We start from the raw sequence: 27,590 nt of genomic DNA on the forward strand, positions 1-27,590 counted from the left end.
AGACTAGGTCAGGACTGGGGACTGAGCCCTAAGGTTCCCCACTACAGACCTCTTCTGGGGGCAATCCAGCCCATTTTATAAATACCTGCTGTGTGCCTGGCCTCGTGCTGGGAACCAAAGACACAGAATGAGCCCTGGTCTCTGTTCTCTAGGAGCTCCCAGTTTGCTGGCAGACATTGACAGAGCAGTTGGCCTCTGGATCCACAGAAACAGGAAGTTGTGAAGGCCACCCACCTGGGCCCATAGGTGACAGCATGCAGGGGAAGGTGCAGGGGTGACTACTCAACAAACATCCGGTTACTCCATGAGAAACTGAGTGCCTGCTTGGCGATTCTGGGGACACGGAACACTTGGATGTCGGCTCCAGCTTTGAGGAGCCTAGCTGCTGGGGGCCACAGGCTGAGGGGTGGTGTGGGAAGGTGCTTGGTGTTCTTACCCTATAAGCAGAGGTGTGCAGGGAGGTGCAAAGCAGGATCCCACTGCAGGCTGGGCCCTTTCCTCCCTACCGGGGCACCCGTGACCTGGGTTCGCTTCCAGCTTGGCACCCCCATACCGTGGCTCCCACCTGCCCGAGTTCTGCCTGGGAATCCCAGGTGGCGGCAAGGGTAACGGGTGGCTGCTTGCTCATCACCACCTCCTTTGCCCAGCACTGGGTTGGCACGTGGCAGAGGCTCCCTGCTGGTGGAACAGAAACTTCTTCAGAGCTCTGAGTGCAGGTCAGTCCCAGCCTGAGTATCCTCTTCCAACGGTGAGGGCTGCCCAGTTGTTCAAAGGTGTCTGTGCTGAGAAAGAGCCTAGAAACCTGATTCCAAGCTGAGGGAAGGGTTTTGCAAGCTTCTAGATCCTCCCATCACACCCATTTGGACTCTGCACCTGCCCCATAGGAGGAACAGTACCACTAATAGCTAACACTGCTGTTCGTACTACGTGCAAGGCATGGTCTAAACCCTTCACAAGAGCCACCTCATCCTCCCAACAACCCCATTAGGTAGGTAAACCATTATCCCCGTTTATAAATGAGGTAAGCAGGGCACAGGTAGAAACTAACTCGCCCACGGTCACAGTAAGTAGCGGTAAAGACAGGATCGGAAATTGGCAATGTGTGTCTGCAAGGGTCAGACCATGTAGAGATGTACTGAGCCTACAACACTTTCCCTCCCCTTCTGCGGGCCTGGAGCAAGGTCCCCAGAGCTCAAGGGAAGCAGAAAGTCCTACTTTCTAAATGTTCAAATGCCCCTGTCCCGCTGCTTACTTTGCCCCACCCAACCACCTTCCAGGATGCAGCATTTGGGAAAGGCTATTGTGAAAATCCTCCAAGGGCTCCCCCTTGCCTTGGAGGGAAAACAACATAAACACAAGACTGAAGCTCCGTGGGGCCCCCAGCCTAGGACCAGTGAATCACTCCACCTGAGTGGGAAAGCCAGGTGTGGCTGCCACCCTCAGGGCCACAACTGGCACTGGCCAGTGCTGATCCTCCTTGGAAAACACCAGGAAACTTTTCTACTCCCTGAAAAATACATTCTGGCAGTGCCCCCAAATATTTGACGTGACACTGATGTCTCCCTTCCCAACCCACCTTCCCCAAAGGCCACTGCAACTCTGCACAGAAAATGCAGAATTCACATGCCCAGGAAAACAGGGAGAACAACCTGAACACAAAACAAAATCTTGTCATGCACCAGGAACAGAAACTGTGCCCAAGCAGTCCACCTCGCATTTTGTAATCAGTATAATAAACTCCCACCCACGTTTGCCCCCAAACATGTCAGGAAGGGCTGCGGAAAAAAGATGTCCCTTTAATAAAACGTTATCAACATATATCGTACACAAACTACAATGTATCATAATTACTTTTTTTTCCTCTCTTAATTCAGAACCAGACTACAAGGTAAGAAAAAACACAGAAACAGCTACAATGTTCCCAATAATCCGCACAAGGTCTTTTTTCAGGCAGATGGTATCTCACATAGTATGATATACATGGATCAGGAAGGGGAGGGAGGAAAACAAACAGCAGCTACAGGGGAGCAGGGAGGAGGGGCTGTAAATGTACAAAGAATTCGGGTGTCTTCAGGGCAAGACACAGAGGTTCGATGGGGGTAGTGAGGTGAGGGAGGCCATGAGTCACCCCTCCTGGGAGGGGACAGGCTCCACTGTCGCATTTGTCGGTTTTTGAAAATAAAAACAGGACCGGAAACAGCACGTCTGTTTGGTTGTTGGTGTCCCCCGCCCCCCCAACAGCTATTCCAAAGTCTTTCCATCCAGTTCCAAGCGTATACAGAGCAATTCTGGTCAATTCCCATCTTTGAAAAAGAAGCAAGAATCAAGAGAAAAAAAAAAAAAAAAAACAAAACCCAAAACAAAAGGAAACCCAAACTCCAGCCCTACAGTGCCCGCACACACGAGCACACACGACGAGGACGATGCGAGCCAGGGCCACGGGGCGAGAACGCGGGAGTCACGGTTGCCATGTCCCAGGTCATAGCCATCCTGTTGGGGGCGGCCTCCCCCACTGCGCTCCGTCCAGGCCACCACCCAGCTGGCAGGATTCTCGCTGGGAAGACTGGGGTGGGGGCTGAGGAGAGGGCTGGAGCGGCAGGGAGGCCGGGCAGGGGAAGGTCCAGAAGAGAGAGAGGAGGAAGCAGTCCTGGGAACACAGTGCATGCCACCGGGTCACAGCGAGTCTCCGCTGTGGCGGAGTCCTGAAAGCGGTCAGGTGGTCTGGCCCCTCGGGCCACATACGGGAGGGGGTGTTTCTGGGGTCCCAGTTGTGCAGCTGCTGAGGCCACCTCGCCGGGAGAAACCAAGTGAAAACAAAACAGGTTCCCACCCCTTGCTTGCCCATCCGCACAAACCGAAAACCCCAAGTGGAGAAAGGGGACTTTCTTGTCTCTTTCCAAAAAAGGCCTTTTGAAAGAAACCACCGATTGTAAACTGCCCAGTTTATTATTATTATTATTATTTTTAGATGGCTACAAAGACAGCGTGAGATCTCACACCTAGACTAGCTTTCCTGGTGGAAGGGCTTGGGTACAGACAGACAGCAGGGCTTTTTTTTTTTTTTTTTTTTTTTTTTTGGTCCTTTTTTCTTTTTTTCTTTTTTTTTTCTTTTTTTTTTTTAAAGAAGAAAGCAAAGAGGTTGATTGGGGTGGGGTGGGTGGGGGACTTGCTAGAAGCTTCCATTTTTAAAAATTTTTCCCCCAAAAAAACCCCCCTGAAAACAAATTAAAAAATCCCAGTAACGGTAAAACCCCAAACAAACAAACAAAAAACAACAAAAAAGTGTCATGTACATAAAAGGTCCTTTTGGGAAAGGGCAAGGGGTGGGATTTTTCTGGTCATTGACTTGAAATATATTTTTATTTTGAGTTTTGTCCTTCATGTTTTATGGAATAAAAAGTTCGGCCTTTTTATTGCATGAAACTAAAACTGGGACAGGTGGGGGGGACTGGAGGAGGAGGGTGGGGGCTGAGGGGGAGCAGGGAGACGCCCCTCCCCCAGCTCCTGGGTAATGACACCTCACTTCTTCTTGCATAATTTCTGGCATCTTCCCGCCTGCAATGCCGGCTCTCTCAGCGTCTCGGAGAAGAGGAGGGGATCACACGCTCATCGTCATGCTTGGAGAATACTGGAAGGGGAGAAGCAGAGACAGGGCCATGAGGGCCAGTGTGGGCTAGATTGGGCCAGTTTGGGAGCGTGCCTGGGTGGGGAAGCCTGCGAGGGCTCTGCCCGCTCAGCACTAGACTGTGCCCACCCCCGCATCGTGGGAGCTCTGGGGGCTGCTATCACAACTCGCCCCCCCATCCCACCCCTCTCCCTTCTCAAATCCCCTCTTCCCAGCTGAGGAAGCAGCCGACACTGCCCTTCCCACACAGCTGCTTTCCTGCAGCTCGCCCAGGGTGTCCTGGGGGGAGCTAGTCTGGGGTTCTCAGGATCATGACGTTGTTTCTTCATACGAGAATGTAAATAGAAGCCAGGCCCTCTGCGTGGGGATCCCAGGAAATCTCTGGTGGTATGAACCTTCCTCCCCAGGACAGACAGAAGTGGACCCCCTCAGAGGCCCAGTGGGCCAGAGCCCAGGCCTCCTGAGTCCCAACCCAGGGCTTTCCCAGCCCGGTCAGCTTTATCAGTGTTGGGAGGCGATGTGCCTCCCTGTAGAGGCCTCCAGAAGGTCCTGCCAGTGGTCGGGGTGGCAGTGGTTGGAGGCCATGCGGCGGGGAAGAGAGGGCCCTGCACTTTGTACAGAAAAAGGACCAAGGTGAAAGCCAGAGGCACAGCTGTTGGGACACCAGCCTGCCAGGCTGGTCCTGGCCAGCAGGCACCACAACTTAAGTAATTTAGTCCCCGGCCCCAGAGGTAAGACGATGATCCAGGGACTAAACTGGGGGGAGGGATACACGCAGCACTTACATTGTCGTTCTGGAAGGAGTGGAGGAAGTTCCCTCCTAGCTCACCATCGTCTCGAGGGGTGCCTGGAGGATTGCTAATGCCACTTATGTTGTTAGGAGAATTCTGGGGAGAGGAGAGACGAGGTGAGCCCCAGAGCCCCAGAGCCCTGCCCACCCAATGGGGAGAAAAGCTTTCTGGGGCCTCAGGGCTGGGGCAAGGTGGATGTGATCAGGGAGGAACACACAGAACACACACTCACTTTTGGGAGTCCATCTATGTCACCTGACCCTGGAAGGAAGGAAGGAAGGAAGGAAAATCTGGATTCAGTTTCTTGTTTGTCCTTCCGTGGCTAGGTCTCCAAAGCCACCCAAATCCCACATTATTTCTGTGCAGACGATCTTCTGTCCTGGCTGTATCTCTGGGGATCTTCCTACGTGTCCAGCCAAGGTCAGTGGGGTAGACCAGGCCCGGCTGAGCCAAAGAAGGCTGCTCGGGCAGGGTCGCGCGGGGTGCAGCATGACCACAGGGCTGGCGCCCGCTTACCTAACGATCCGTTCATGTGGTGTGGTTCCATGCCGCCCATGCCTCCCATCGGGCCGTCTGAGCCTGGACCCATCGGGAACTGGGGGAGAAGCACAGGGCATGGTGGCTGAGTGGGCCCCAGGCCCTCGGCACCCCCTCATGGGCTCCCACACCCAGCTACAAAGGAGCTGTGCCCTCAGGGAGCTTCCATCTGGTTGGGCTCCTCCGTCGGGCACACCGCGTGGCTATCTGATGCCGCCAGGAGGCCGGAGCTGGTTCCTCCCCTTGGCTCTCGGAATTGGGCAGGGCAGAGGTGTCCTCCCTACGCTCCAAATGAGGAAACAAGCCCAGAGAGGGAAAGACACCGGCCCAAGGCTACACAGTGTGGTTCTGGGACAGCTCTCTAACCAAGTGTCACGGACCCCGTAATAAGGCTCTCTCTATCCCTGGGACGGAGTGTGTGACTCACCAGTCAGAACCTCACACAGACACACAAATGGGTGACTGTGCGCAGCCAGGGGCCAAAGGTATTAATGTCTCTCATCCCCATTTTACAGGTAAGGAATGTGAAGCACAGAGAGTGGGAAATTCTTTGCCGGAGGTCCCCACCCCTTCCCCTGCCCCAGGAGACGGGAGGAGCAGGGACTGGGGCGCTGGCAGCCTGAGCCTGAGTCCCACCAGCCTCCTCTGAGCGATTCCTCAGAAATGGAGTTTCATGGGCGAGGTGAGGAGATCGGGTCTACTGAGTGACTGGGGGGTCAGGAGAGAAGCTGGGCGGGGGACTAGAGTTCTCTCCTGAGGACAATGTAGAGGAAGGCCACTGATGAGTCCCCCAGGCAGAAGTGGTGGCAGGGCAGGCGGCTCAAGAGGCCGGAGGCAGAATCTGCTCTACCCCTAGCCTTGGACCTGGAGGGGGCGGTATATTGAATGATCTCAGAAAAGTAGCAACCAAAGGCCAGAAGTCATATCCCATGGTTGAGAAGGGATGGCTGAGCCCAATCTGGTGAGCCTAGGCCCTGTGATGCAGACCAGACGTCAGGGTGCACAGGGGTGGACACAGCAGAAAGGAGGACTGTTTGGCATCTGGCCTATGCCAGGGGCGAGGGACACAGAGTTGAGTCACAGCCGAGCCTCAGCCCGGAAGGGGAGTCCACGGCTTGGACACCCAACCACCCCACAGGGCAGAGGTGCTGAGTTCCAAAGGGAGCTGCAGACAAGGCATGGCCAAGGCTTCAGGAAGAGACACTGGGGAAAGGGCAGAGAAATCTGAACCCCTGCATGGAGGAGGAGGCAGAGGGCCAAAATAACTGAGGGCAGAATTTGGGCAGGGGGAGACAGGCCACGAAGTCATTCTAGGTAGGGGTCCTGCGTGAGCAGAGAGGCAGGGGGCAGCACAGGGTGCCGGAGCCCACATTGCAGGGGTGCGGCTAGCGTGCCAGCCGCTCCCTCGCGCCCACTGCCCACTCACATGTACCACAGAGGCGGCCCCCTTGCCTTCCACCTCTCATCTCCCCAGAGGCTTCCCAGGGCCACTCACAGGCACCGAGGCACATTTTTGACACCTGGCAACAAATTTCACACTTACTCATCCAAGTGAGAGGAGGTGATGGACTTTTTAAGGAGCCAACTCAGGACACAGTCGTATCAGACAAAACAGCCCCCCAAACGCAATTAATGTCATAAACAACGGCATGTTCTGCCTTCAACATAAGCATCTTTTTAAAACTTTGTGTTTTCTCGTGTATTATTATTTCTAACTGCTTGACTGGGCTGGAATTCGCACACCGTACAACTGGCCCACTGCAAGCACACAGTTCGGTGGTTTTTAGCATGTCTGCAGGTGTGCGGCCATCACCACCACGATCGACGTTAGAACTCTCTCATCACCCCGTAAAGAAACCTTGTACCCGTTCGGTCACTCCCCATCCCCCTCCAACCCCCAGCCCCAGACAACCATTAATTTGTTCTCTGTTGTCTATGGATTTGCCTATTCCGGACACATATGACCTTCTTCTGCGGCTGGCTTCCTTCGCTCAGCAGGTCTTCGAGGTTCGTCCGGGCTGGGGCATCAGTTAGTACTTCTTTCCTTCTTCCGGCCAAATCATGTTCCATTACACGGAGAGGCTGCGTTCTATTTATCCGTTCAGTCGGCGGACGCGTCGCTCCCACTTTTTAGCTATTATGAATAACACCGCTGTGAATGCTGGTGGACGATTACTATGTGGACACAGGTTTTTATTTCTCTTGGGTAGATACCTACCCAACAGTGGAATCGCAGGGTCCTGTGGTCATTCTGGTTAAGCTTTCGAGGAACCGCCACGCTGTTTTCCAAAGCAGCCGCATCATTTCACGTTCCCCGCAGCCATGTGTGAGGGCTCCAGGGTCTTCCCGGCCTCACCTGCGCCGGCACGGTTTCTTGGTGACAGCCAGCCCAGTGAGTGTGCAGCACTGTCTCGTGCTTTCCACGTGCATCCCCCCGATGGCCATGAAGCAGAGCACCTTTGTGTGCTTACTGGCTACGGGTACATCTTGGCAGGAAAGTCTATTTTGGATCGTCGGCCCACTTTTTAAATTGGGCTGGTTTTTCGTGCCTGAGTTTGAAGAGGTCTTTGCGTATTCTGGATTCAAGTCCGGTATCAGATTCGTGATTTGCAAATATCTTCTCCACTCCGCAGGCTGTGTTTTTCACCTTCTTGATGGCGCTCCTTCGAAGCATGCAAGTTTTAAATCCTGATGAAGTCCAATTTATCTACTTTTTTCTTTTGTCACCCGTGCTTTTGGTGTCATTGGGAAGGCTTTGCTTTTACCTGGGCCACAAAGATTTATGCCTATATTTTCTTCGGAATGTTTTATCGTTTCAGCGCGGATGTGCATGTCGAGGGTTGAGTGCTCCGGAGAGATTCTGGGTTTCACTGTGGAGCAGCGGTCCAACTTCATGCACTTGCCAGGGGACATACAGCTGTCTCTACACCACTTGTTTATTCTGTGTTCGTTATTTTGTTACGTAAGTGCTATTATTTCAATAAAACCACAGTCAGGCTAGTTAACAGCAGCAGTTGGTAGAGGACTAGTTAAATAAATAAACGGTTTGTGTGAGAAAAACAACAATTTATCTGGACTGTTTATTGGATTACTTCAACTTTCCAGGCCATATTACTATGTATTCTTAAAATATACAAGTTTGGGGCGCCTGTTGAGTGTCCGACTTCAGCCCAGGTCATGATCTCCCTGTTGTTGGGTTTGGGCCCTGCGTTGGGCTCTGTGCTAACAGCTCAGAGCCTGGAGCCTGCTTCGGATTCTATGTCCTGCTCTCTCTCTGCCCTTCCCTCGCTCATGCATGAGCTCATGCTCATTGTCTCCAGAATAAATAAAACATTAATACACACACACACACACACACACACACACACACAAATTTAATTTTTTTTTAAAAAACTAAATGCAATGGACTGACTAAACACATATTACTTATATTTGATTTAAAAATGTTCTTGGGGCGCCTGGGTGGCTCAGTAGGTTAAGCATTGGACTTCAGCTCAGGTCATGATATCACAGTTCATGAGTTTGAACCGCACATCAGGCTCTGTGCTGACAGCTCAGAGCCTGGAGCCTGCTTCAGATTCTGTGTCCCCCTCTCTCTCTGCCCCTCCCCTGCTCACGCTCTTTGTCTCTCTCTCAAAAATAAATAAGACACTAAAAAGTAATTTAAAAATCATGTTTCTTTCCGTCCTGTATTATAATAGGGTATTTTTGCTCTGCATTTTTTTTTTTTAAGATTAGAAACAAGTTTTGTACAAAGAGGTAGCTAGCATGGTTTGTCAGGTAGATGTCTCAGATAATCCATTCAAGAGAGGTCACCAGTCCGACCTGACGAAGCCTATACCCTGAGCATCCCTTTGGGAACACATTCCTGGGTGGGCCCCTGCCAGATTGAGAAGACACAGCAGGGCAGCAAACCCGGGCCGTGGAGCTTCTGGTGACCCATCTTGCCCTCGAGCCTGCAATGGGGTAAAAGGTGCTCGCTTTTCCTCTAATCCCTCTCTGATTTCCCTGCAGCCTCCAGGCCAGCCTTTTTGTTTTTTTTTTTTATGTAGTACTAAAGGAACACAGGGGCAAACGTACGATTCACTCTGACTTGCTGCCGTGCTCTCATCAAGCCCTGGTGTCGGTCCAACACGGTAACGCCCGCATACGCTCTCCACGACAACGTCTGCGCGTGGAGTACTTAGGACTTTGCGGACTTGCGTAGGTTTCTGGACCTGTAGGAATTCACTTCCAGCTCTCCAAACACGTCCATCCCCTTTGTATCTACAGGCTGGTTTAGGAAGACCAGCGCTTGCCAGTCGGATCCTCTGCATCCGGAAGTTCATCAGGCGGGCTGTCCCGTCTCTGAAGTCCATGATTTCTAAGCATTCCGAAGCACACTGGACGTCGTCATCACGGAGTCCTCGCTCGGGGAAAATGGTTTTAAAGCACAGAGGTGAGATGAACCTGTGAGGTCCAAGCTGGACTCCAAGTAAGTTACAGTTTCCATAAAGAAGTTGAGAAAGTCCTATATGATGCGGCTGCCCTTTACCGGTGACATGTTCTCAGGCCATCTCATTTCCAGAACGAAAGTCACTACTTTGGCCGATGAGGTTTTGTCGCAACCCCCCCCAACCACCCCAAGCGACCCAGGTGAGGTCTGCTCATTCTCTTCTAGGCTCCTGGAGGCCCCCCGAAAGATCACTGAGCAGTTCTAGAGAAACAGCACATATGCTTCTCTCCTACTGTAATTCCTTCTCTGCGTGCTCAGCTCAACGGATCTCCAATGAGAGAAGACGTCACAGCGGGCCGACCACGTACCATCTTTTCTCCGGCCAGCAGTGATGCCAGCCACCGTGTGGGCGTGCACCTGAGCCTCTCTCTGCTTCTACAGAGTCCAAGGTCTCATTAAGCGCATCTGCATGTTCTGAGGAGATCTGACTGGGGAGTGACCAGAATCTTTCGTTATGAAAGCCTGGCATCATAAGTAAGCACCCTGTCCCCTTTCGTAGCAGTGCCGGGCACAAGGTGTGTGGGACATTCAGCAGGTAAGAAGTTCACACCCCAAATGAAATCTGCCAAATCAACTGGGTGCTGACTGCCAAACAGGCAGAGACGAGCAAAGTCTAGCTTGTATTTGGACAAGAGAACAACCATCTTTCATTTGCTTTCTACAGCTTCAAATCCCCTTGTGTTGCCGCTCAGGACTCGGGTGCAGCCTCAGAAAACGTACTGTCCTCCGTTCACGGAGCCAGACAGGGAATGTCGCGGTGGCAGAGGCAGCCGAGGCTGGGTTAGAAGGCTGTGCTGTCTCACCCCAGCCCCGTGCAACGGGGCCCCCTGTGTGCTCTCCCCTTCTCCGCCTCCCCGCCCCTCCCCTTCTCTACTGTCTGGGCCATGCTCGTGGCAGACCTGTCATCCTCTCAACTCCCAGAACGCACGGCCCCCGACTCACAATGTGGAAGAGGAGACCCTCGCAACCTCAACACAGAACACAGCGGTTCATCTGCGGACAGAGCCCAGGCGGACCGCTGGGGCCCCTGACCCCAGCGCACTGGAGCCTGGCCCTCGGAGCCGTGACGTGGATGGTTCATTGGGAGCCACAGGCCGGGACCGCTGGCGTCCACGGTTGGGAGAGGTGGCGGCGGCGGCCGTGGCAGGAAGGTCACCTATGCCCTTTCCAGTGGACACTGAACACAGTGAGCTCAGTCCCTGGCTTTTGGGCTGCTGGAAGAGCCTTACACTTTTCCACCCACCCTTTGGCATCCACTGCCCAAACCAAGGACAGTGTGTCCTGGGAAGTCGTCTCCTGAGACACAGAGCTTTTAATGCTAAAACCTGATGGTCAGTCACCCTAACGGGTAGCAGGGGTGATGGGGCTGGGGTGGCAGGGGTGCTGGCTGCCCAGGAGAGGGACAGGGATGGCGGAGCAATGGTTAAGGAGTGCGATTCCCACGCTTCTCAGTCACGTGACCCCTCTCTAGGGGACCCCTCTCCCTAACCCAGGAGGATCCAAAGACCCTCCCCCCTTCAGAGGCTGCCAGAGATTTAAATATGTGCAGGGTCCAGCATGGGGCAGCTCCCAATCAGCATTTAGCACAGTGGGTGATTCAGGGGTCACATCAGGAACCAAACCAACAGAACCAAACGAAGCACCCCAAAAGGCCAGAACACCACTGGGGCCCCAACACCCAGAGCCCCTGGCTCTGCAGTCCAGACTGTTGATTTGGTCACATAGCAGCCTCCCTTCCAGACACTGGGCTCCCCAAGCGCAAGGCCAGTCCGAGTCCCCTCCCCAGCTGGTGCAGAAGGGCTGTCTCCAGAGGTGAGTCTGACCGGCCCTCTCCTCGGGGAGCTCCCAGCTGGGAGAAGGGGACGGGCTATGGCTGCACAGTCAAGTGCCATCCAGCAGGGGACACAGGCCATGGGAGGGACAAGGTGGAACTGGAGCTCCTACATTACGAGGGGCTGGAACTTGGAGAAGCCAAGAAGGGAGGGGGTGGGAGGCAGGCAATGACCCAAAGAGAGACCAGGAAGCTGCAGCCACAGGGCTCCCAAAGGGGCTGGAGGCACAGGGCAGGCAGGTCCCCAGATGGGCTTCAGGGACCCACAGCTCCAGACCTGAGAGGGTGATTGACTGCCTGGGGGGGGCACAGCCGGTCGGCGGAGCGGGGAGTGACCCGGGTCCACCCGCAGCCTAGTGCTCTCCCTCCCTGACACCCCACTCAGGGTGGCAGGGATCCCCACAGTGAGGCTGGGTGCGCCGCTCTGGCCAGAGGGGAGGGCACCTCTCCACCCCGGCCAGCTGCGGAATGGGAACCGATTTGCCCAAGAGTTAATCGCTTTTCTGACGGTTTATTTTATTCGTCTTTGGTAACAAATGGCTGAAATCAATTAAACTTGCTTTCCCCCTCAGCTGATGAAGTTAATTATGATTTGTTATGGTATCTGATATGTAAATTATTAGAAAGCGGACTTACGTTGGACCGGCTGCCTCCAGGCGGCACCGGATTAATCATTGTGTAGATGTTGTCACTGGAATTTGTTGAATCTGTAGAACAGTGGAAACCCACAAGTCGGGGTGATTAATTCATTTCTTAATTAAAACAAACTCATGGCACTTGAACTCATTCTCTTGTATTTTATCACCTAAAATCTCCTCTAAGTACCACCATTTTCTGGCTAATTTGTATTTAATGAAGATTCACAAAGTTTTTAATCACAGAAAATTCAACTGTGAAAACTGCTCAACCCTGGAACAAAGAAGTCCAGGGTGTGTGGACAGCAGTGTGGACGTGGCAAAGTGGGGGTGGCAGGTTCAAATTCTCATCTCCCTACCCGAAAACAACCTGGTCCCCAGACCCTGCCAGGGACCACGCAGGGACGGCCAGACCACCAGCTGCGCTCTCCCCCAATCCCGCCCAGGGGTTTTAATCAAATTGGGGAAAGAGAAACGCCACAAATTACCCAGGGGCCACCTTGCCAAGCTGATGGGGCAGGAGGGAGAGGGAAGCATGGGGCTGGAGACACATTAACATATGCAGTGGTTTAATGTGACCCAGTCTGAATGTAGGTCATGCGGCTCATAAAAATGCAGCAGCAGAAAGAGGGAGCGAGAGTGGGGGCCGGAACATCACAGCCGCCGCTAGCTCCAGACTATGGATAAGCAGCTTCCCTGCCACTGGGAGCCGAGGAGTCTGGGGAGAGAGGGACCCCTCCGTCTCCCCAATTAGCTAGGAAAGTCTCCTAAGAAAACCAGCTAACATGTTTCTATCAGGAGCAGGCATCTTCTTTCTAGGGCAGAAATCCAACCACGTCTCACTGTTTATTTTCTGGGTGGGTAGATTGTCCGTGGGATTCCTTCTAGATGGTGGTGTGTTATTCTCAGCTGGGAAACGCAACTGTGAAGCTGTGTGTGTGTGTGTGTGTGTGTGTGTGTGCGCGCGCGCGTGCGCGTGCATGTGTGCACATGCCCACATGTGTGCACGCACGCCCTCTTCTGATCAGAGAAAGAGGGAGAAGAGATCTCCCGTATAGAGGACCAGAAGCCAAGAGCTCTGGGAACTCAAGAGACATGGTGTTAAAGAGTCCTGGTTCCAGGATGTCAGAAGCCCAAAGCCCCTTTTCAGTCATCTAGAGAAATCCACAGCTGGGAAAGGGTGCTTGCCAACCAGTGCGAGCTGAGGACAGTGAGACCCCCTCGTTTCTAGAGCTCTCCGCCCTGCCACTCCTCTAACCAGAGCCGAGGAGTGACCTTGCTAAGGCCACAGGGAAGGTCAGGGGCACCGAGGACCTCCTTCCTCCTAGACACCTGATGCTGACATGCCTGGTGAGGGACACGCTGCTCAGGAAGGGTGGTTGGTTTTGGCCCTGCACTGGGACCCCTCCAGGACCCCCTAACTCCCTCGATGGCACCCTCTCCCCAAGGCTTCTTACCTGCAGGACTAGGCATGATGGGTGTTCCTGGGGGGCCACCACCGCCAGGAGGTCCCTGGAGACGAGATAAAAACTGACGTGAGGAACCCATGGCCATGACCCAGGTCGGGAGAAACCCCCAAGCTCCGGCCAAAGTCAAGTGTTCCTCCAGGGCCCAGCCTGGCATCCCGCTCTCGTTAAAGCTCAAGCAGAGCCCAAGTGTTTAAGCCCCAAGGGAGCTGGACTTGGATTTCCACCCCCCCACCCCCGCCCCACTGCCTTTCTTCAAACCCAGAGGCAGCTGTGGGTGTGCGTGTACGTGTTCACACGCCGACTGGTGGAACCAGAGGCCTGTGGGGGAAACCAGCTAGGCCACTGGTCAGCCCCCAAGATGGGGACCCAACTCTAGGTCTTGTTTGGGGACTTCTGGGCCCCCAGAAGGTACCTGAACAATGACAGCAGGTTCTAGCAGAGTTTAGAACTTGTGCTCGGAGTGTGTTTTGAAAGGGAAAGAGACAGGGACCCTGGAGAAGTTCTCTTGCACATTCAGTCACATGTGGCTGGACACCCAATGCCCCGAACCCACACACACTTACCACGTAGGTACCAGGTGATGAGGAGGAGTATGGAATCTAAAAACAAGAGGTGGGCAGCCACGTGTCAGAATCCCTTCCTCTGATACTCAGTACCCTTGGGCTTCCAAATCCACTTGGGGACCCACCCCCTCTTGCTAAGAAAGGCTGTGGGACACCCCAGGAGGGGGCCAGGGGTGTGAGCAAAGCCCAGTGCCTACACTGAACTGATCCCGAGAGCCTTGGCAGGGAGCTCTGAGGGGGCATGGGCAGGGAGACCCTCCAGTGTGAGAGGACAGGAGAGCGATAGCTTCTCCCCACCCCTCTGGCCTTCTTCCCCAGACTGTGTGTGCTGAGCCCCTTTCCAGCTCCTTCCCCTGAGCACCAGAAGCCAGCCCTGCCGGGGGGAGAGGATCGCCAGACGCTTCTGTGTGGACAATGCTCTCTGAGCAAGCTCTCAGCTCACACAGGCTTTCTGCCCATCAGCGGGCTGGGCCGGGGCCCAAACCCTGAAGGCCCCAGGAATGTCACTCCCAAGCCTCCGCTTACAGGTGGGGCTCCCGCTGGCAAGCGTCAGGTGGACTCTTGCTGCATCCCTGCCTCTCATGACACCCCCAACCTGGGGACAGGACCACCCCATAGCCTAGAAACCCCTCCCACTCGATGTGGGTACTCACTGAGTTAGCACTGTTAGGATTTGGCCAGGGTCTGCCAGCTCCCGGGCCCCTGGGAGAGGGAGGGAGGGGGAGGGAGAGAGACGGGGAGACGGGGGGGGGGGGGGGGGGGAGAGAGAGAGAGAGAGAGGAGAGAGATGGCAACAATGAAAAAGGTGTCGTTGACCCCAAGGGGGCAGTGCCGGAAGCGCCAGAACGAGAGGGCTGACATCACTAACAGGAAATCCTTCATGCGGCCCTAGGGCCTTACACACCTGGTTCTCGGGCAGTAATGGGCAGCTCCACGGCTAGAAATCTACAAGCTCCTCTAAATTACGTGAAAAACGTGTCAAGTATATAAAACTGCCTCTGCATGTGCATCTTCCCAGGAAGGGAACCCACAGATCCTCATGGGGATCTATCCCCGAAAGGGGGTTAAGAACCACTTAAGCACTACAACAGCAGCCAATTGTACTCGGGTTCAAATCCTGGCCCTGTCACTTAAGAGCCCTGTGAGCAGGGGCAAGTTACTTCACCTCTCTGTGCCTCAGTTACCTCATCTGTAAATGGGGGCAATAACCACCTCACCGGGCTATGAGGAGCAGGCGGGCTAATCCACACAGCAGGCTCAGAAACACACCCAGGACGGATGAGCCCCATACGGGACCATATGAGCTCTTATCCAAGTATCTATCGCCAGCATCCCCGACTCCACTGATGAGAGGCCTGAGGTCCAGAGAGGTGCCAAGAATGACTCTGTTCACGAGTCTTTGGGGGGGCCAGCAGAGGGTCGGGGAGCCATGGGCTCTGAGCTGCCAGCAAGGTCCTTTTTGCCTTACATGTTAATCCCGGGCATGGCGGGGCCGAGGGAGTTGGGTGGTGGTCTCATGCCGCTGCCGTAATTCTGCAACGATAACCAAGGGTCAGTCTATGAGAAGGAGAAGGGGCACCGGAGAGGGAAGGGGGGAAGAAAGACAAACAGAATAGAAGCAAGAGGATTAGTCTGTGGAAAGGATTTGATGAGAAAAAAAACACGTTCGTTAAAAAAGGTGAGGGGGGTGGGAGCCGAGGGATGGGGCCACAATGACAAGCCAGCACAGAGGGACAGTCACAACTTGAAACACATCTTCAGGGGTCTCGGGATGGTTTCTCTCAAAAGCATGTGGAGGTCCAGTAAGCCCTCTCATCTTGGGTTTCAGGTGGGTGGAAAGGAGCGGACTCGTAACAGATCCAACTGGCGAACACCTGCCCACTTTAGGAACTCCGAGGGAGAAGAAACTGCCAGCAGCCTGGGGGCAGGGGCTGGGTCTGAACGTGGAAGGGGAGAGGACCCGCAAAGGCCTGGCTGGTGGCTGTCCCCAAGGCCCAGCATGTACAGATCCCCCACCTTGCCCCACGCCTGGGTTGTCCCCCAACCCAGGTCACCTGACTCAGGTGTCAGCACGTGGGGCCCTCACCAAGCACAGTGCTGGAGAAGCAGGAAGAAAACTCAGGGGGAATCACCAACTCTGAGGGAAGAGTCCCACCTCGGCTCAGTACAACCCCCCAAGGCAGAGTGCGGGGAGTCACAGGAATGTCTGGATCAGGAACCTCCTATGGGGGCTACGCCTGACCCCTCTTTGAGTATTATTTTCCTTGCAGAAGAAATAAATACCTTGCCTCCCTTCTCCACTTGGGCGCCTACACATCCTCCAAACTCAGCTCAAAGAGCACCTCCTCTGCGAAGCCTTCCCTGCCCACCTCTTAGGGTTAATTGCTTCACCCTAGTCACTCCCCAAATGCCTTGTAATCCTCCTACCCCTGCCACAGCCTGTACCACTCTGGGCTATGATCGTGGCCACGTGTCCATCTCTCCCACTAGGCTCCGAGTACCTTTGGAAGGTGGGGACTATATCTCAATGATTTTCGTGCATGCATCACTCCACGTACCAGCCGCCACAGACTGGGTGCTGAATCAATGAAGGAGTAACGAGTAAATGAACAGGAAGGAAAAGTGGGCTGGTTGGGCTGGTTAAACTCTGCCTTTGTAGAATCTGAAAGAAGTAAGGTCGGTGAAAATTTGACGGCAAAGGGACAGCCAGTGTTACCTGAGCACATAACACATTTTACGTACAGTCTCTGGCTTGTCCTTTTAACACTGCCACGAAACTAGTGTTATTCCCACTTTACAGGAGACTGAAGGTCTGAGGGGAGAAAGATCCACCCAAAGTCAGGAAGCCAATGACCCAGCTGGGGTTTAAACCTGGATCTACAAGGGCACCTGGGTGGCTCAGTCGGTTAAGCGTCCGACTTCGGCTCAGGTCATGCTCTCACAGTTTGTGAGTTCGATCCCCGCATCGGGCTCCATGCTGACAACTCGGAGCCTGGAGCCTGCCTCAGATTCTGTGTCTCCCTCTCTCTTTGCCCCTCTCCCACTTGTGCTCTGTCTCTCTCAAAAATAAACAAACATTAAAAAAAAGCCAAAAAACCCCTCTAGGTCCACACTCTCCCCACACGTCTGGTGAAAGGCGGGTGGGGAGAGGAACGGCACAGGAGGCCCAAGAGCCAGAGCTGAAAAGCTCAGAGCCAACATCATGCTGGTGGCAGGTCCTCCAGCCCAGGACCGGCTGTGGGGCCATCTCCTCTGCCTGGTCACCCTGACAGGGGATTGGAGTCTTAAGAGAATACGCAGATGGGGTGTAGACAGTGACAGGGGCGGCACCAGGCCAAGTGGCAGAGAATCGAGGAGGGAGACGAGGGTGGCCACAGAGGGGTCCTCAGGCAGTCCCGCATCCCCAGAGTCAGCTCCGGAAACGGGCAGGAGCCAGGCCCTCTTTAAAGACAATGGCACAGGCTGGCAGGTGGAGCCAGATCTGAGGTCAGAGCACAGGAGAGCCAGCCCCAGGCTGGGCACACGTGTGTGACTTTGGGCAAACCGCACAAGTGACCCCAGTGCTCACTCCGGGCCAGGCCGCACAGCGGGCTCAGTCATGACAACGGCCCCATCACGAGTCCGCTTTGAAGATTAAAACACTGCGGCGCACAAGCAAAGTGACGGCCCCTCGCGTGGCTACGTGCAAGGCAACCCCGTGGCTGAAGGCCCGTGGCCTGGCCCCGGCTTCACGGCTGCCACCCTCCGCTGTGCTCCCTCGCCTGTACCACGGGGACAGAGGGCTCCCAACCTTACAGGTCTGGGAGGATCAAATGAAATGGCGGCTTTGAAGCGCTCTCTGTCGGCTCTCGGAGGCGTGTGCTGATTTGGGATGTCAGCGGCAGAACGAACACCAAAGCCCTTAATGCCGCCTTAAGCGTCACGGAACCTCAGGTCTTAAAGGGCCCTTCCTAAGCCCCTACACGAATCTCGGCCTCGCCTCCACCGCTGCAGGACAGGAAGCCTGCCCCCTCCCCAGGCAGCCCACGCTCCCACGGTGTACGGCCTGGCCAACTTCCAGCCAGAGATCCCTTCCAGGGGCTACCGCTGCATCCTGCGGCATCCCGCCCAGGAGAGCGGTTGGTGCTGCAGGGCCAGTAGAGGCTGGCCTGGGTGCTGGAGGAGCCTGGGACGCTGCGGCACAGAGTGGGCGAGGGGAGAGGACAAGCCAGGCGCTCACTCCCAAAACACGCCCGCACATGCGGCGTGTGGCCCCTCGGGGGAGGCGCTGGTGTGCCAGCTGCTGTTCCTCCGTCTACCCCACCTTCCAGAGCCTCCCCAATAGCCAGCCCGGCGCTTCCCGAGAAGGGAGGGTTGCCCACCAGATCCTCCCTCCTACAGGCCCAGACCCTCGAGGGCCACTTACACCTTCCCATTTCAAAGATGACAAGCTAGAGGCCCAGAGCGGCCAAAGACTTGCTCAAAGGTGCACAGTAAGTCAGGGGTGAAAGCAGGGCTGACTGTCAACTTTGGGGAAAACACCAGCCTTTTCATAGAGGGCTTGGAAGCATGGTTTCAGACACTCCACAGAAACGGTTCTCTTCCCTCAATGTCCGCCTGCCCACAGCACTGGACTGCAAGGTGTGACCACCAGCCAGACGCTCCCTCCCTCTCTGCCATCCACATGGCTCTGCGGGGACAGCTGGAGGCCTGGGAGGGATCCTCGGGGCAGCATGGGGCTGCCTACATCCACGGGGGTGGTCCCCTTCCTCCTGTACCCTCACTCTCATCCCCACTCAGGAACCTTGGATGCTGGGCAGAAGGCCCTGCAGGAACAAGGAAGGGCCTCCCTGCTGGGGACCTTGGGTCAGGCATCAAGCTCTGGACACAGGAAAGCACTGGGCAGCTGGCAGAGCTGGGACCTGCTCCTTCTTCCTGCAACTCCCAGAGGGGCTCGTCCTCGGTGCTGCCCGTAGCCCGCCCAGCGCCACCTTCACCTTAAAGTAGGGGAAGAACGTTCCAGTCTTTAGGACAGGTTGATGGGGTAGTTTCCTGGGCAGCAGGGGCCTGTACGGGCCCCCCGCTGGGAAGTGTCGAGTGGCCCCACTTTTCTCCTCACGCAGTCCCTCACACTTCTAGCCTGGTTTATGATCCTTCCACCTCTTGCCGGGGCCCCAGGCAGTACCCACAAAGAGCCGGGCTATCCTGGATCGGCAGGGAGATGCGGTTTCTTCTGGGTGGCACAGAACCGTCCCTGAGATCATGGGCTATCCTTCATCTGAACCTTCTCAAATGCAGACAAGCTAGGACGGCGATCTGATGCTAGCCTGTGCTGGCTCCACCCCCCAGCCTGAATACCAGCAACGAAGGTAATTGGTACCCACGGGGTGTATGAGCCACAGCACCTCTGAGGGGGCCTTGCGTTCTGTCCACGGGAGCCCGGCCGGCAGCCCTTGCAGATTTAGCCTCACATCAACAGAAGTCACTCCTGAAGAACTTAGCCAGAACGTTCCCATCTGATACTGACACAGTTCTTTAAAGAAAGACTATAACTAAGTGGATATATTACCTCCTTTTCGGCACTGGCCCTTTCACAAAATCAGAGTAAAATCTGTCTGACACGCTCAGGGAACAGGGCAGGCCGATGCCTGGTGTGCTGGTTCCTTTGTGACGTTCAGGCTAAAATGTAACACAGGCTCAAAAAGAACAAATGTCACTCCGTCCAGCTTTGAAATCTATAAAGTAGCCCCAAGACTACACTGTACCTATTCTTTGTTCAGAAAGTTCTGGAGTGGTCACTGGCTATTAGCACTCTTATTCTCCACTTGGAATAACAGGCTGATGGTTTCCCACCTCTGTGTTTGGTCTCAGTACGGCACTGTGCATGCAGTGGTCCTTACTAAAGGCTGCCTGAGGGGCTGGCCTTGTTTTCTAAGATCCCAGGCTGTGGCAGAAGCAGGACCCCCTCCCTGAGCCCCTGTTCTAGGAAGAGACACCCTGCAGGTACCTCATGCTGTTTCTACCAAACCTACAGTGGACCTCACGAGGTGATCACCAGGCTGTCCATTTTGCAGATGAGGGACTAGAGGCCCAACCAGGCTGAGCTGTGGCTGGAACCGTGTTTTCCAGCACTAGGTTCTGAGTTCATGTCTCTCCTGTCCGTTGGGAGTGACCAAGACAGGACCCTCAGGGGACACACAGAAAGGGCCGGGGTCAGGAGGTATAGCGGTCCTGCCCTCAGCCTTGGGGTCCAAAGCTTCTAGGCTCTGCAGTGCCTGCTCCCTGGCTGACCCCAAAACCTGTCCCACACCAGGCTAGCCCTTCTACCTCCATCTGGTGCAGACGTTCTGGGTTGCTCTAAGGGAGCTCTGGCTCTGGAATTTCAGACTGCACTCTACCCAGAGGGGTACAGGAGACTTGGGCAAAGCACTTTGGGGGTCTCTCTATTGATACAATAAAGTCAAATAAAGAACAAGAGAGACATTTCCAGAGCCCCTGTGGTTGGTGGGGAGGGGGGAGGGTCAGCTGCCCTGGGCTAGTATCTCCCTCGGCTGTGGGCGTGCCTGTCAGGGCCTACGGGAGGGCTCTGCCCTTGCACACCCTTTGGTGAAGCCAGGAGAGCCACACTGGACCCGAGAGGCCTTTTCTGGTAAGACCCCAGTCTTTAGCACTCTCACCTCTTTAAAGCATGACACAACAGTAAGCCAGACTGCTGGTCAGAGACTCTGACATGACAAGACGCCCGCTAAGCCAGGAGGAAGTCCTAAACTTACAGAATATTCTGTTCTCAGTCTGCTGACATCTATTCCCAGCTTCCAGAATCTCAATATTACTACAGGCTTAACAAACTGCTAATGGCCTTGGCCAGAAAAAAAATTAAAAAAAACAAAACACAAACAGCTCAAAGCAGTCATCAAACCCGCACAATTAGAATCCTACACACTGATTTTAAGCCCCTAAGTTGGAAAACACACACTTCTTATTAAGAGTACCTCATGCCAAGCATCGCACTGAGAACCCGAGCCTCCCCATTTGAACAGTTCTGTATGGCAGATACTGGTCTCTTTCCCATTTGATGGACACAGCGGCTAAGCCTCCAAGGACCCAGAGGGGCGTGTGGGGGCATAGGAATGGAGTTTTCCTGCCTCCCACTCCATCCTCTTGTGTCCCCAGGTCCCCCAGGACGTTCTGGAAGTCCAAGGTCACTGCTTATCTACCCCAAGAGTAACTCTCATGTGCCGCAGAAGGACCCAAAGGTTCCTGACTCCGGGGATGGAACGGACCCTGCTGCCCCTCCCACCCGCCCTGCAGAGGTCAACTGGAGACAGCCACATGGCAGGAAGGGGCCACTCTCTGGGGGCTTAAGAGGAACTGGGGAAAACACAAGCTTTGAAGGATTTGACGAAAGAAAAAACAAACAAACAAACAAACAAACGAGAAAACCAGAGGCGCAACTGGTGTGAGCTTGTGGGGCCAAGAGAAGCCAAGGACCTCCCTAACATTTTTCAGCACCACAGAGGTTGCAGCCACCCCCGAGAAGAAAGCAGTGGGCTGGGTGTGCTGTAAATACAACTCCAGACGGAGCGGAGGACTGTGGGTGTGGGCAGGCACCTCTCGCTACAAAAGCGGGGCACGTGTCTGTGAGCGGGAGCACTCCTCCTCCTCCTCCTCCTCCTCCTCTTCCAGGGAACCGGAAACCTGGGGAGGGGCCCAGAAAATGCAAACATCTGCAGGCAGGGAGCGGGGAAGAGACAAGCGGGCTTCCAGGCAGGGCAGAAAAGGGAAGCAACGCCCTACGACAAAACCGTCCCCACCTCACTAAATCAAACTCCCTTCTTATTCAGACTCCCAGCTTCTTTGAGACAGATCAGCACGCACACTCTCTGCCACAGCTACTACAGGGGACAGAGCCACATTCAAATGGTCAGAAGAATGGGAACCAACTGTGATGAGGTTCTAGACCAGGAATGCCCTGTCAGACCTCTGCCCGATGGTCCTGGGGAACAGGGAACTGGGTCACAAGGAGAGACCGCTGGGCTGTAATTGTAAAGAAGTAGACCGGGCACTTGACAGAAGTTCTTCCAGAGGTTTCTGAGGTGTCCTTTATGACAATGGAACCCCTCTGGTCGAAGAAATCTTACCTATGAGCCTGGTCCATGAAACCAGTAGAAGCTCTGGGTTGAAGGGGGTCTTAGGAGCCCTGGCCGGCCTGGCCTCCTCTCAGCTGGGATAGCATCGCTGAGAGGCATGGGTATAGATACACTCCTCCCCTCGTACTGCACCGGTCGGGAACTGAGGCCTGCCGGGGCCCACTGAGGTCAGATGATCCACCCAAGGACAAACGGTGAGTTGCAGGCAGAGCTAAGACTGCCACTCATTTGTCCCACTTCTGGGCCATAACAAACCATGACCCTGAGCTAGCTCAAGTTCACCTACCCAGGGTAGGAGGCTTTGGGATTCCCAGAGGACCCACACCGCTGCTCAGGGACCAGACCCTCCACCTTCCAAATTCCTCAACTCCCTCCCCCAAGGGAGGATCTACCAACCAGAAGGCTCCCGGCTGTCCCTCTCCTGCAGCTCCCTGGGGGCCCCTCAACTCGGCCTGCCGCCTGCCAAGGAGGGGCTGCTCCTGTCTGCGTGTGGGGCCAGCCCAGCCATGGACAGAGAGGGCAGCTGGGAACCTGGCCATGTCCTCTCCCCTCACCCCTGTGAGCTGAGGGACGTGGAAGGACTGACAGACTGTGGAAAGAGGAGAGTAGGCGGGTGCACACAGATGGCCAGGGAGATGGACAGACAGACAGGTGGTTACCTGTGGGCCGGGCCCCATGGGTCCCATGCCTCGGGGAGGGTTCATTCTCTGCATTGATCCTCCCATGTTGGGGTGCCCTGCACGAGAGAGGAGATAAACCGTGAGGTGGCAGGGGCAGACAGCATAGATTCCCCAGGCCGTGGGCCGCCCCGCCCGGCTCTCTCTACCTTGTTGTCGGGTGGGATCCATGGAATTGGGCAGCAGTGGCTGGGTCCCAGGAACTCCTCCTGGAGGCTGAAAGAGATGTGAGGCCCGTGCTGAGCGGCTGGGGGATGGCGGGAGATGTGCCAGCCTGCCCCAGTTCTCCACTGCCCGTCTGGGGCCACCCACGGCCTCCCTGACCTGCTGGCTGGGGCTGGGGAGGGATCTCCAGGAGCAGCAGGTGGCTGGAGCTGGCGTCAGTAGAAGGTGCAGCGTGGGTGGGACAGGAACCATCACACCCTGCTGTCTCCACGTGTCTGTGTTCCTGCCGGAGCTCAGCCTCACCCTGGCCGCACCGCCTGCCATACACCCCTCCACGGCCACATGCCTCCCGTCCTCACCTCCTGAACCCCAGCCACCATGGTTTACGCCAAACCCTTTCTTTCACCCCATGGAGATGTAACTCACCCACCCCCTCCCCCAAAGTGTGGGGACCGAGAGAGCCACCAGCTAAAAATCCTAACACTAAGAAGGGAGCAAAGGCAGAGGCAGCCTTTGAGATTTGGAAGGGGAAACTGAGGTCCACAGGCCCAACTGCTCCCAGTCATCAACTGGCAGAGCCAGCAGGAGCACTCAGGCTCCCAACTCCCTGTCTTTACCCAGCACGTGAAATGTCCCCTTCCGACCCCAGCGGGGCTAGAGGAGGCCTCCCAGAGAGGGGCGAGCAGGATGCTGAATGAGAGCCTGCTCCCCAAAGCCTGGTGCAAGTGGCAGGTGCCGGTGTGATTACTGTTAAGAAGGTGAGGACAGGGTGCCACGGGTTTCCCAAGCGAATGCTTGGCGTGCTTGCTGTGAAAACCTGTTACAAGTGATTTACTTGGGACTGGAGTTATTTCAGGTGCAACTGGGAAGAAAATAAAAAGGGAAGCAGAGCTGGAAGGAAAAGTCTGCTTCTAGAAGCCTCTGCCTCAGGACTAAACACAGGCCCTTGCCTTTGAGAGGAAAGCCTCTGTGAGCGCTGACCACCTTTTCCCATCTGCACATGCCAATGCTTCTCTGGGTTAGCATCTGGGATAGGGACACCTGTCCCCTCCAGCCTCAGCCCTCACCACTGCCGGGGGATGTCTGAGTGGGGAACTGGGTGCCTTTGGCCCAAGAACAAGCTCTAAACCAGTTGTGGGTGAGGTGGTGGTAAACAAAGGGGCAAGTTCTCGCTGTTTTCCCAAGCTTCAGAAAGGTGTGTGTGTGTGTGTGTGTGTGTGTGTGTGCGCGCGCGTGCGTGTGTGTGTGTGTGTGTGTCTGTCTAGTGGGTGGGGGTGCTTGCGGGAGGCCATACAAACCTGGGATTGCCTGCTGTCTCCACTGCCTGTCTCTCTACCCCTGGGATTTCAGCTCTTCCGACCTCTCATTCTCTCCCAGCCCTACTTCCTTTCCCCCGGTTCCCAAGCTCTCAATCATTTGACTGGTTTTGTGTCTGCCCCACTTTGGGGTTTGGGCTATTTCTAGACCCCAGTTACAGGACTCTGAGAGGACAGAGACCTGCTTGCCTCTGAGGCTGTCTGGTTTGGGGGGCCCCAGGATGCTGAGGTAGACAGGGCACCCTCCAGGTCATAGAATGCCCCCACCTAACCTTGATGGAGCAGCCATGGGGGCCGGGCAATCGCTCCCTCACCAGGTAGCCCAGTGTCAACACCAGCAATTCTCAAAGGAAGTTCCTCCTTGGGCTCCCCTGATCCTGCCGTGTCAGGACTCAGGAGCAGAGCAGGGCTGCCCAGAGGCTCGGTGGGAGCCTGGGCGTCATTTCCCTCCTCCTCCTCTCACTGGGGTGGACCCTGAACTGAGGACAGGGCAGTCTAGCCTCCTCTCCAAGAGAAGGGTGATGTGCAATGACTGAAATAAAAGGGTCTCACACAAGAAGGCCGAAGCCTTCAAATGTAAGAAGGAAGAAAAGTAACAGCTCATATATGGGACTGTAAGCACATGCTGAGCACACACTCTCGGAGCCTGCTAGGGAAAGTGCCGCTCCGGGGCTGTCATTCGGGCTCCTAGAAGTGGGCCAGTGCCTCTCGTACAGCACCGCGGGGCAGGGACAGGAAGCAAGTGTCTGCCCAGGGAATACACAAATCCCAGCAGCGTGTGCACGGTCACTCAGCTGGCCTGCCCCAGTCAGCCACCGGGCCAGCGGGGACTCCTCTGGGACATACATGCACGGGAGGGCTGCCTGCCCCATCCGATCTCAGTCTTCCTAAGCCCAGCTGAACCCCAATGACCACCAGCCACCCACCCGCTCTCGCTTGAAAAACACCAGTGCTCTCTCTATACACAACCCCGAACCTGTAGCCAGGAAGGCAGCTAGGAGAGTGGGCTTGTAAGGACAGGTCATCAATCCTTGGCTTCTTGTCCCCTTGCGTGCCCTTCTCATTGCCCTAACATAGGAGGTCACATGTACCTGACCAAGTCCCGCTGCCTCTGCTTCCTCCACCTGCCACAGGGGAGGGCTCACTGGGGTGGCACAGAGGCTCCTGTTCAACCTGCAGCCCCAAGCGAGGCACTCTCCACGAAACCCAGGTGCAACACCTGTGGCAGGGGCACGTCCCTCCTCGGAGGGCAAACCCTTCTTGAGCCCACAGGAAACCGGAAAATCAGTGTAGATTTCCGATGGGGGGTGGCGGGAAGGTTGGGACAATTGGTTTGTAATGCGAGGTGCAGATGACGGATTTATCCTCCATTTGCTCTCTTGGGTACTTGCTCATGCTTAATTGATAAATAGAAACATACATGTTTCCTCTCGTGTCCCTTAATTGCTGGAGGAAAGGCCACAATTATGATAAGGAAGCATCTGTTCTCTCCATGGGGCGGAGGCCAGTTCTGGCCAAGGAGAGCCTCCTCTGGGTGTGCTGGGGTGGGGGTGGGGGTGGGGGCGGTATGGCGCTGCTCGGGCCCATGCACATGATGGCAGAGGAGGCCCACTTGGTGACCGGGGCAGCACTTTTACACCCCTGACAGCTAAACGAATTGCGAGAGGTGCAGAGGAAACAGCACTGGGCTAGGAGCTGCAGACCAATTTAATCCCAGCTTACTGGAAGACTCTGGAAGTCACTTCTTCACTCTGACCTGTTTCCTCATCTGAGATACACCCAAGTGTCCCACCTTGCTCAAAAAGTTGGGTCTCTAATTCCTGTCTACATCTCCCCTTCATGTCAGAGAAAGAGGAAACAAAAGATGTTTGGAGGGGAAAAAAATAATTGGAAACCTGATAAGCAATTCAGCCCTAAAACTGGAGGCCCCTGATTACAAGCATCTCTCCTCAGCCTCCACCACCGCACTCAGGGGCTTTCTTGCAGAGCCTTGAGTAACAGTAAAAATAGCGCCCCTCCAGTGGGTAACTGAACTCCCAAGTTCCAAAGGCTGTAGGGGCTGGATGTGCTGGTGCTGTGGTCAAATCTTTTGAAGGGCATTTGTAAGGTCACTCTAAGAGTCAGACGTAAAAAATATTTCGGCATGAAAAGAAATCCCACTGATGTTTAAGTTTCTTTTAAATCTGTCAATCCTCAAAAGGCATTTTATCTTTACCTCTCCAGCTCCCCTCCCGCCCCTGGATGAGCTGAACTAGGGAGGGTGGCACGGGGGCCGATTTCTCCAGACCACCTAGAGCTGCCAACCCTAATGGCCCAGCATAAGGCACACAACCCCAGGCTGAGAAGCCCTCCCATAAGCAGACCACTTTTCTAATTACACGAACAAATCCTTTCTTGTTTTGAGTTGGGTCTGGGAAACAGGCAGACATTGCTTAAAACCTCACAAATGTCCTGATCCGCTGCATCCAGGCTCCTGATCTAAGCATTCCTACGGGCCATTTCTCCCCTTAATAGCAGGATTATATTTACCAGCCTTGGCAATTCTCAAAAGCTTCCAGGAAAAAATGCACGTTGTCAATTAACTTCATTAAGGAGGAAGACCCTTTTCCAAGAAGGGGCTGGAAGGGAGGGGCAGGGGCATTACCACCTTCTCTAGAATAGCTGAAACCCTGCATTCCCAAACATGGTTGCTTCTGGGGCTGCCCCCTGAGCTCCAGAACCGGCTGCCCAAAGCCCACCAGGAGAGGCAAATGAAATGCTGGGAGTGGGGAGCTGTACCACGGACACAAAGTGGACACAGGGCCCTCTCTGGGGACCTGCTTGGAAGCTACCTCCTGCATTGAAACTTGTGCCTCCATCTCCCGACCCTTCCGCCAAATTCTGATTTGGGTCAAAGTCCAACTGAGGTCAAGGGTGGCTGAGTGAGGGGAGAGAGAACATGAAAAGATACAGTACCTGGTTTCCCATTCTGATCGGGGGCCTGGGGCCGCCTGCGTATCGCGGTGACATAAAAGGCTGCAATTACAGGGAATTAGTTCAATGACAGCCTGCACTACCGCACAGGGCCAAACACAAATGCGCTCCACTCCACAAAGTCCAGTTTTGTTACAACTAGTGATCTTTTAAACTCTCTTTCTCCCCGGTGGCCTCTTCCCTCTGGGCAAAACTTCCTTTGGGCAGAGGGAACCAACGACGTGCATGGCATAGGTGCCTCCTGACTCCACATCCGCTCACGGAGATCTACTCTGGGTGGCAGGATAGCGTGGCTGGGGCTTTGCACAGGACGCGGAAGAGCGGGTACATCAGTGCGGGGCAAAGGAGGAAACCGCCGCTCTCGGTAAGGGCAAATGAAATCAG

General features: G+C 55.0%; 1 protein-coding gene across 5 annotated transcripts in view; it reads right to left on the minus strand.

The window, feature by feature from the left end:
• Nucleotides 1–1,776: 1,776 nt before the first annotated feature.
• The window catches only part of SSBP3 (single stranded DNA binding protein 3), a 165,089-nt gene continuing 139,275 nt past the window's right edge, over nucleotides 1,777–27,590 (minus strand). For 3 of the 5 annotated variants that reach the window (XM_045477487.1, XM_045477489.1, XM_045477491.1), the window contains 12 exons: nucleotides 27,189–27,248; nucleotides 22,902–22,968; nucleotides 22,735–22,811; nucleotides 15,415–15,503; nucleotides 14,600–14,648; nucleotides 13,947–13,982; nucleotides 13,372–13,426; nucleotides 11,916–11,986; nucleotides 4,933–5,011; nucleotides 4,649–4,677; nucleotides 4,411–4,512; nucleotides 1,777–3,628 (listed from right to left, as the gene is read on the minus strand). In XM_045477487.1, coding sequence (XP_045333443.1) covers nucleotides 3,599–3,628; nucleotides 4,411–4,512; nucleotides 4,649–4,677; nucleotides 4,933–5,011; nucleotides 11,916–11,986; nucleotides 13,372–13,426; nucleotides 13,947–13,982; nucleotides 14,600–14,648; nucleotides 15,415–15,503; nucleotides 22,735–22,811; nucleotides 22,902–22,968; nucleotides 27,189–27,248 — 744 coding nt within the window. In that variant the 3' untranslated portion in view covers nucleotides 1,777–3,598. The remainder of the gene's footprint in view (nucleotides 3,629–4,410; nucleotides 4,513–4,648; nucleotides 4,678–4,932; nucleotides 5,012–11,915; nucleotides 11,987–13,371; nucleotides 13,427–13,946; nucleotides 13,983–14,599; nucleotides 14,649–15,414; nucleotides 15,504–22,734; nucleotides 22,812–22,901; nucleotides 22,969–27,188; nucleotides 27,249–27,590) is intronic. The other 2 variants (XM_045477488.1, XM_045477490.1) reach the window with 1 other exon arrangement.

This window comes from Leopardus geoffroyi, chromosome C1, assembly GCF_018350155.1.
Source record: "Leopardus geoffroyi isolate Oge1 chromosome C1, O.geoffroyi_Oge1_pat1.0, whole genome shotgun sequence".
NCBI lineage: Eukaryota > Metazoa > Chordata > Mammalia > Carnivora > Felidae > Leopardus > Leopardus geoffroyi.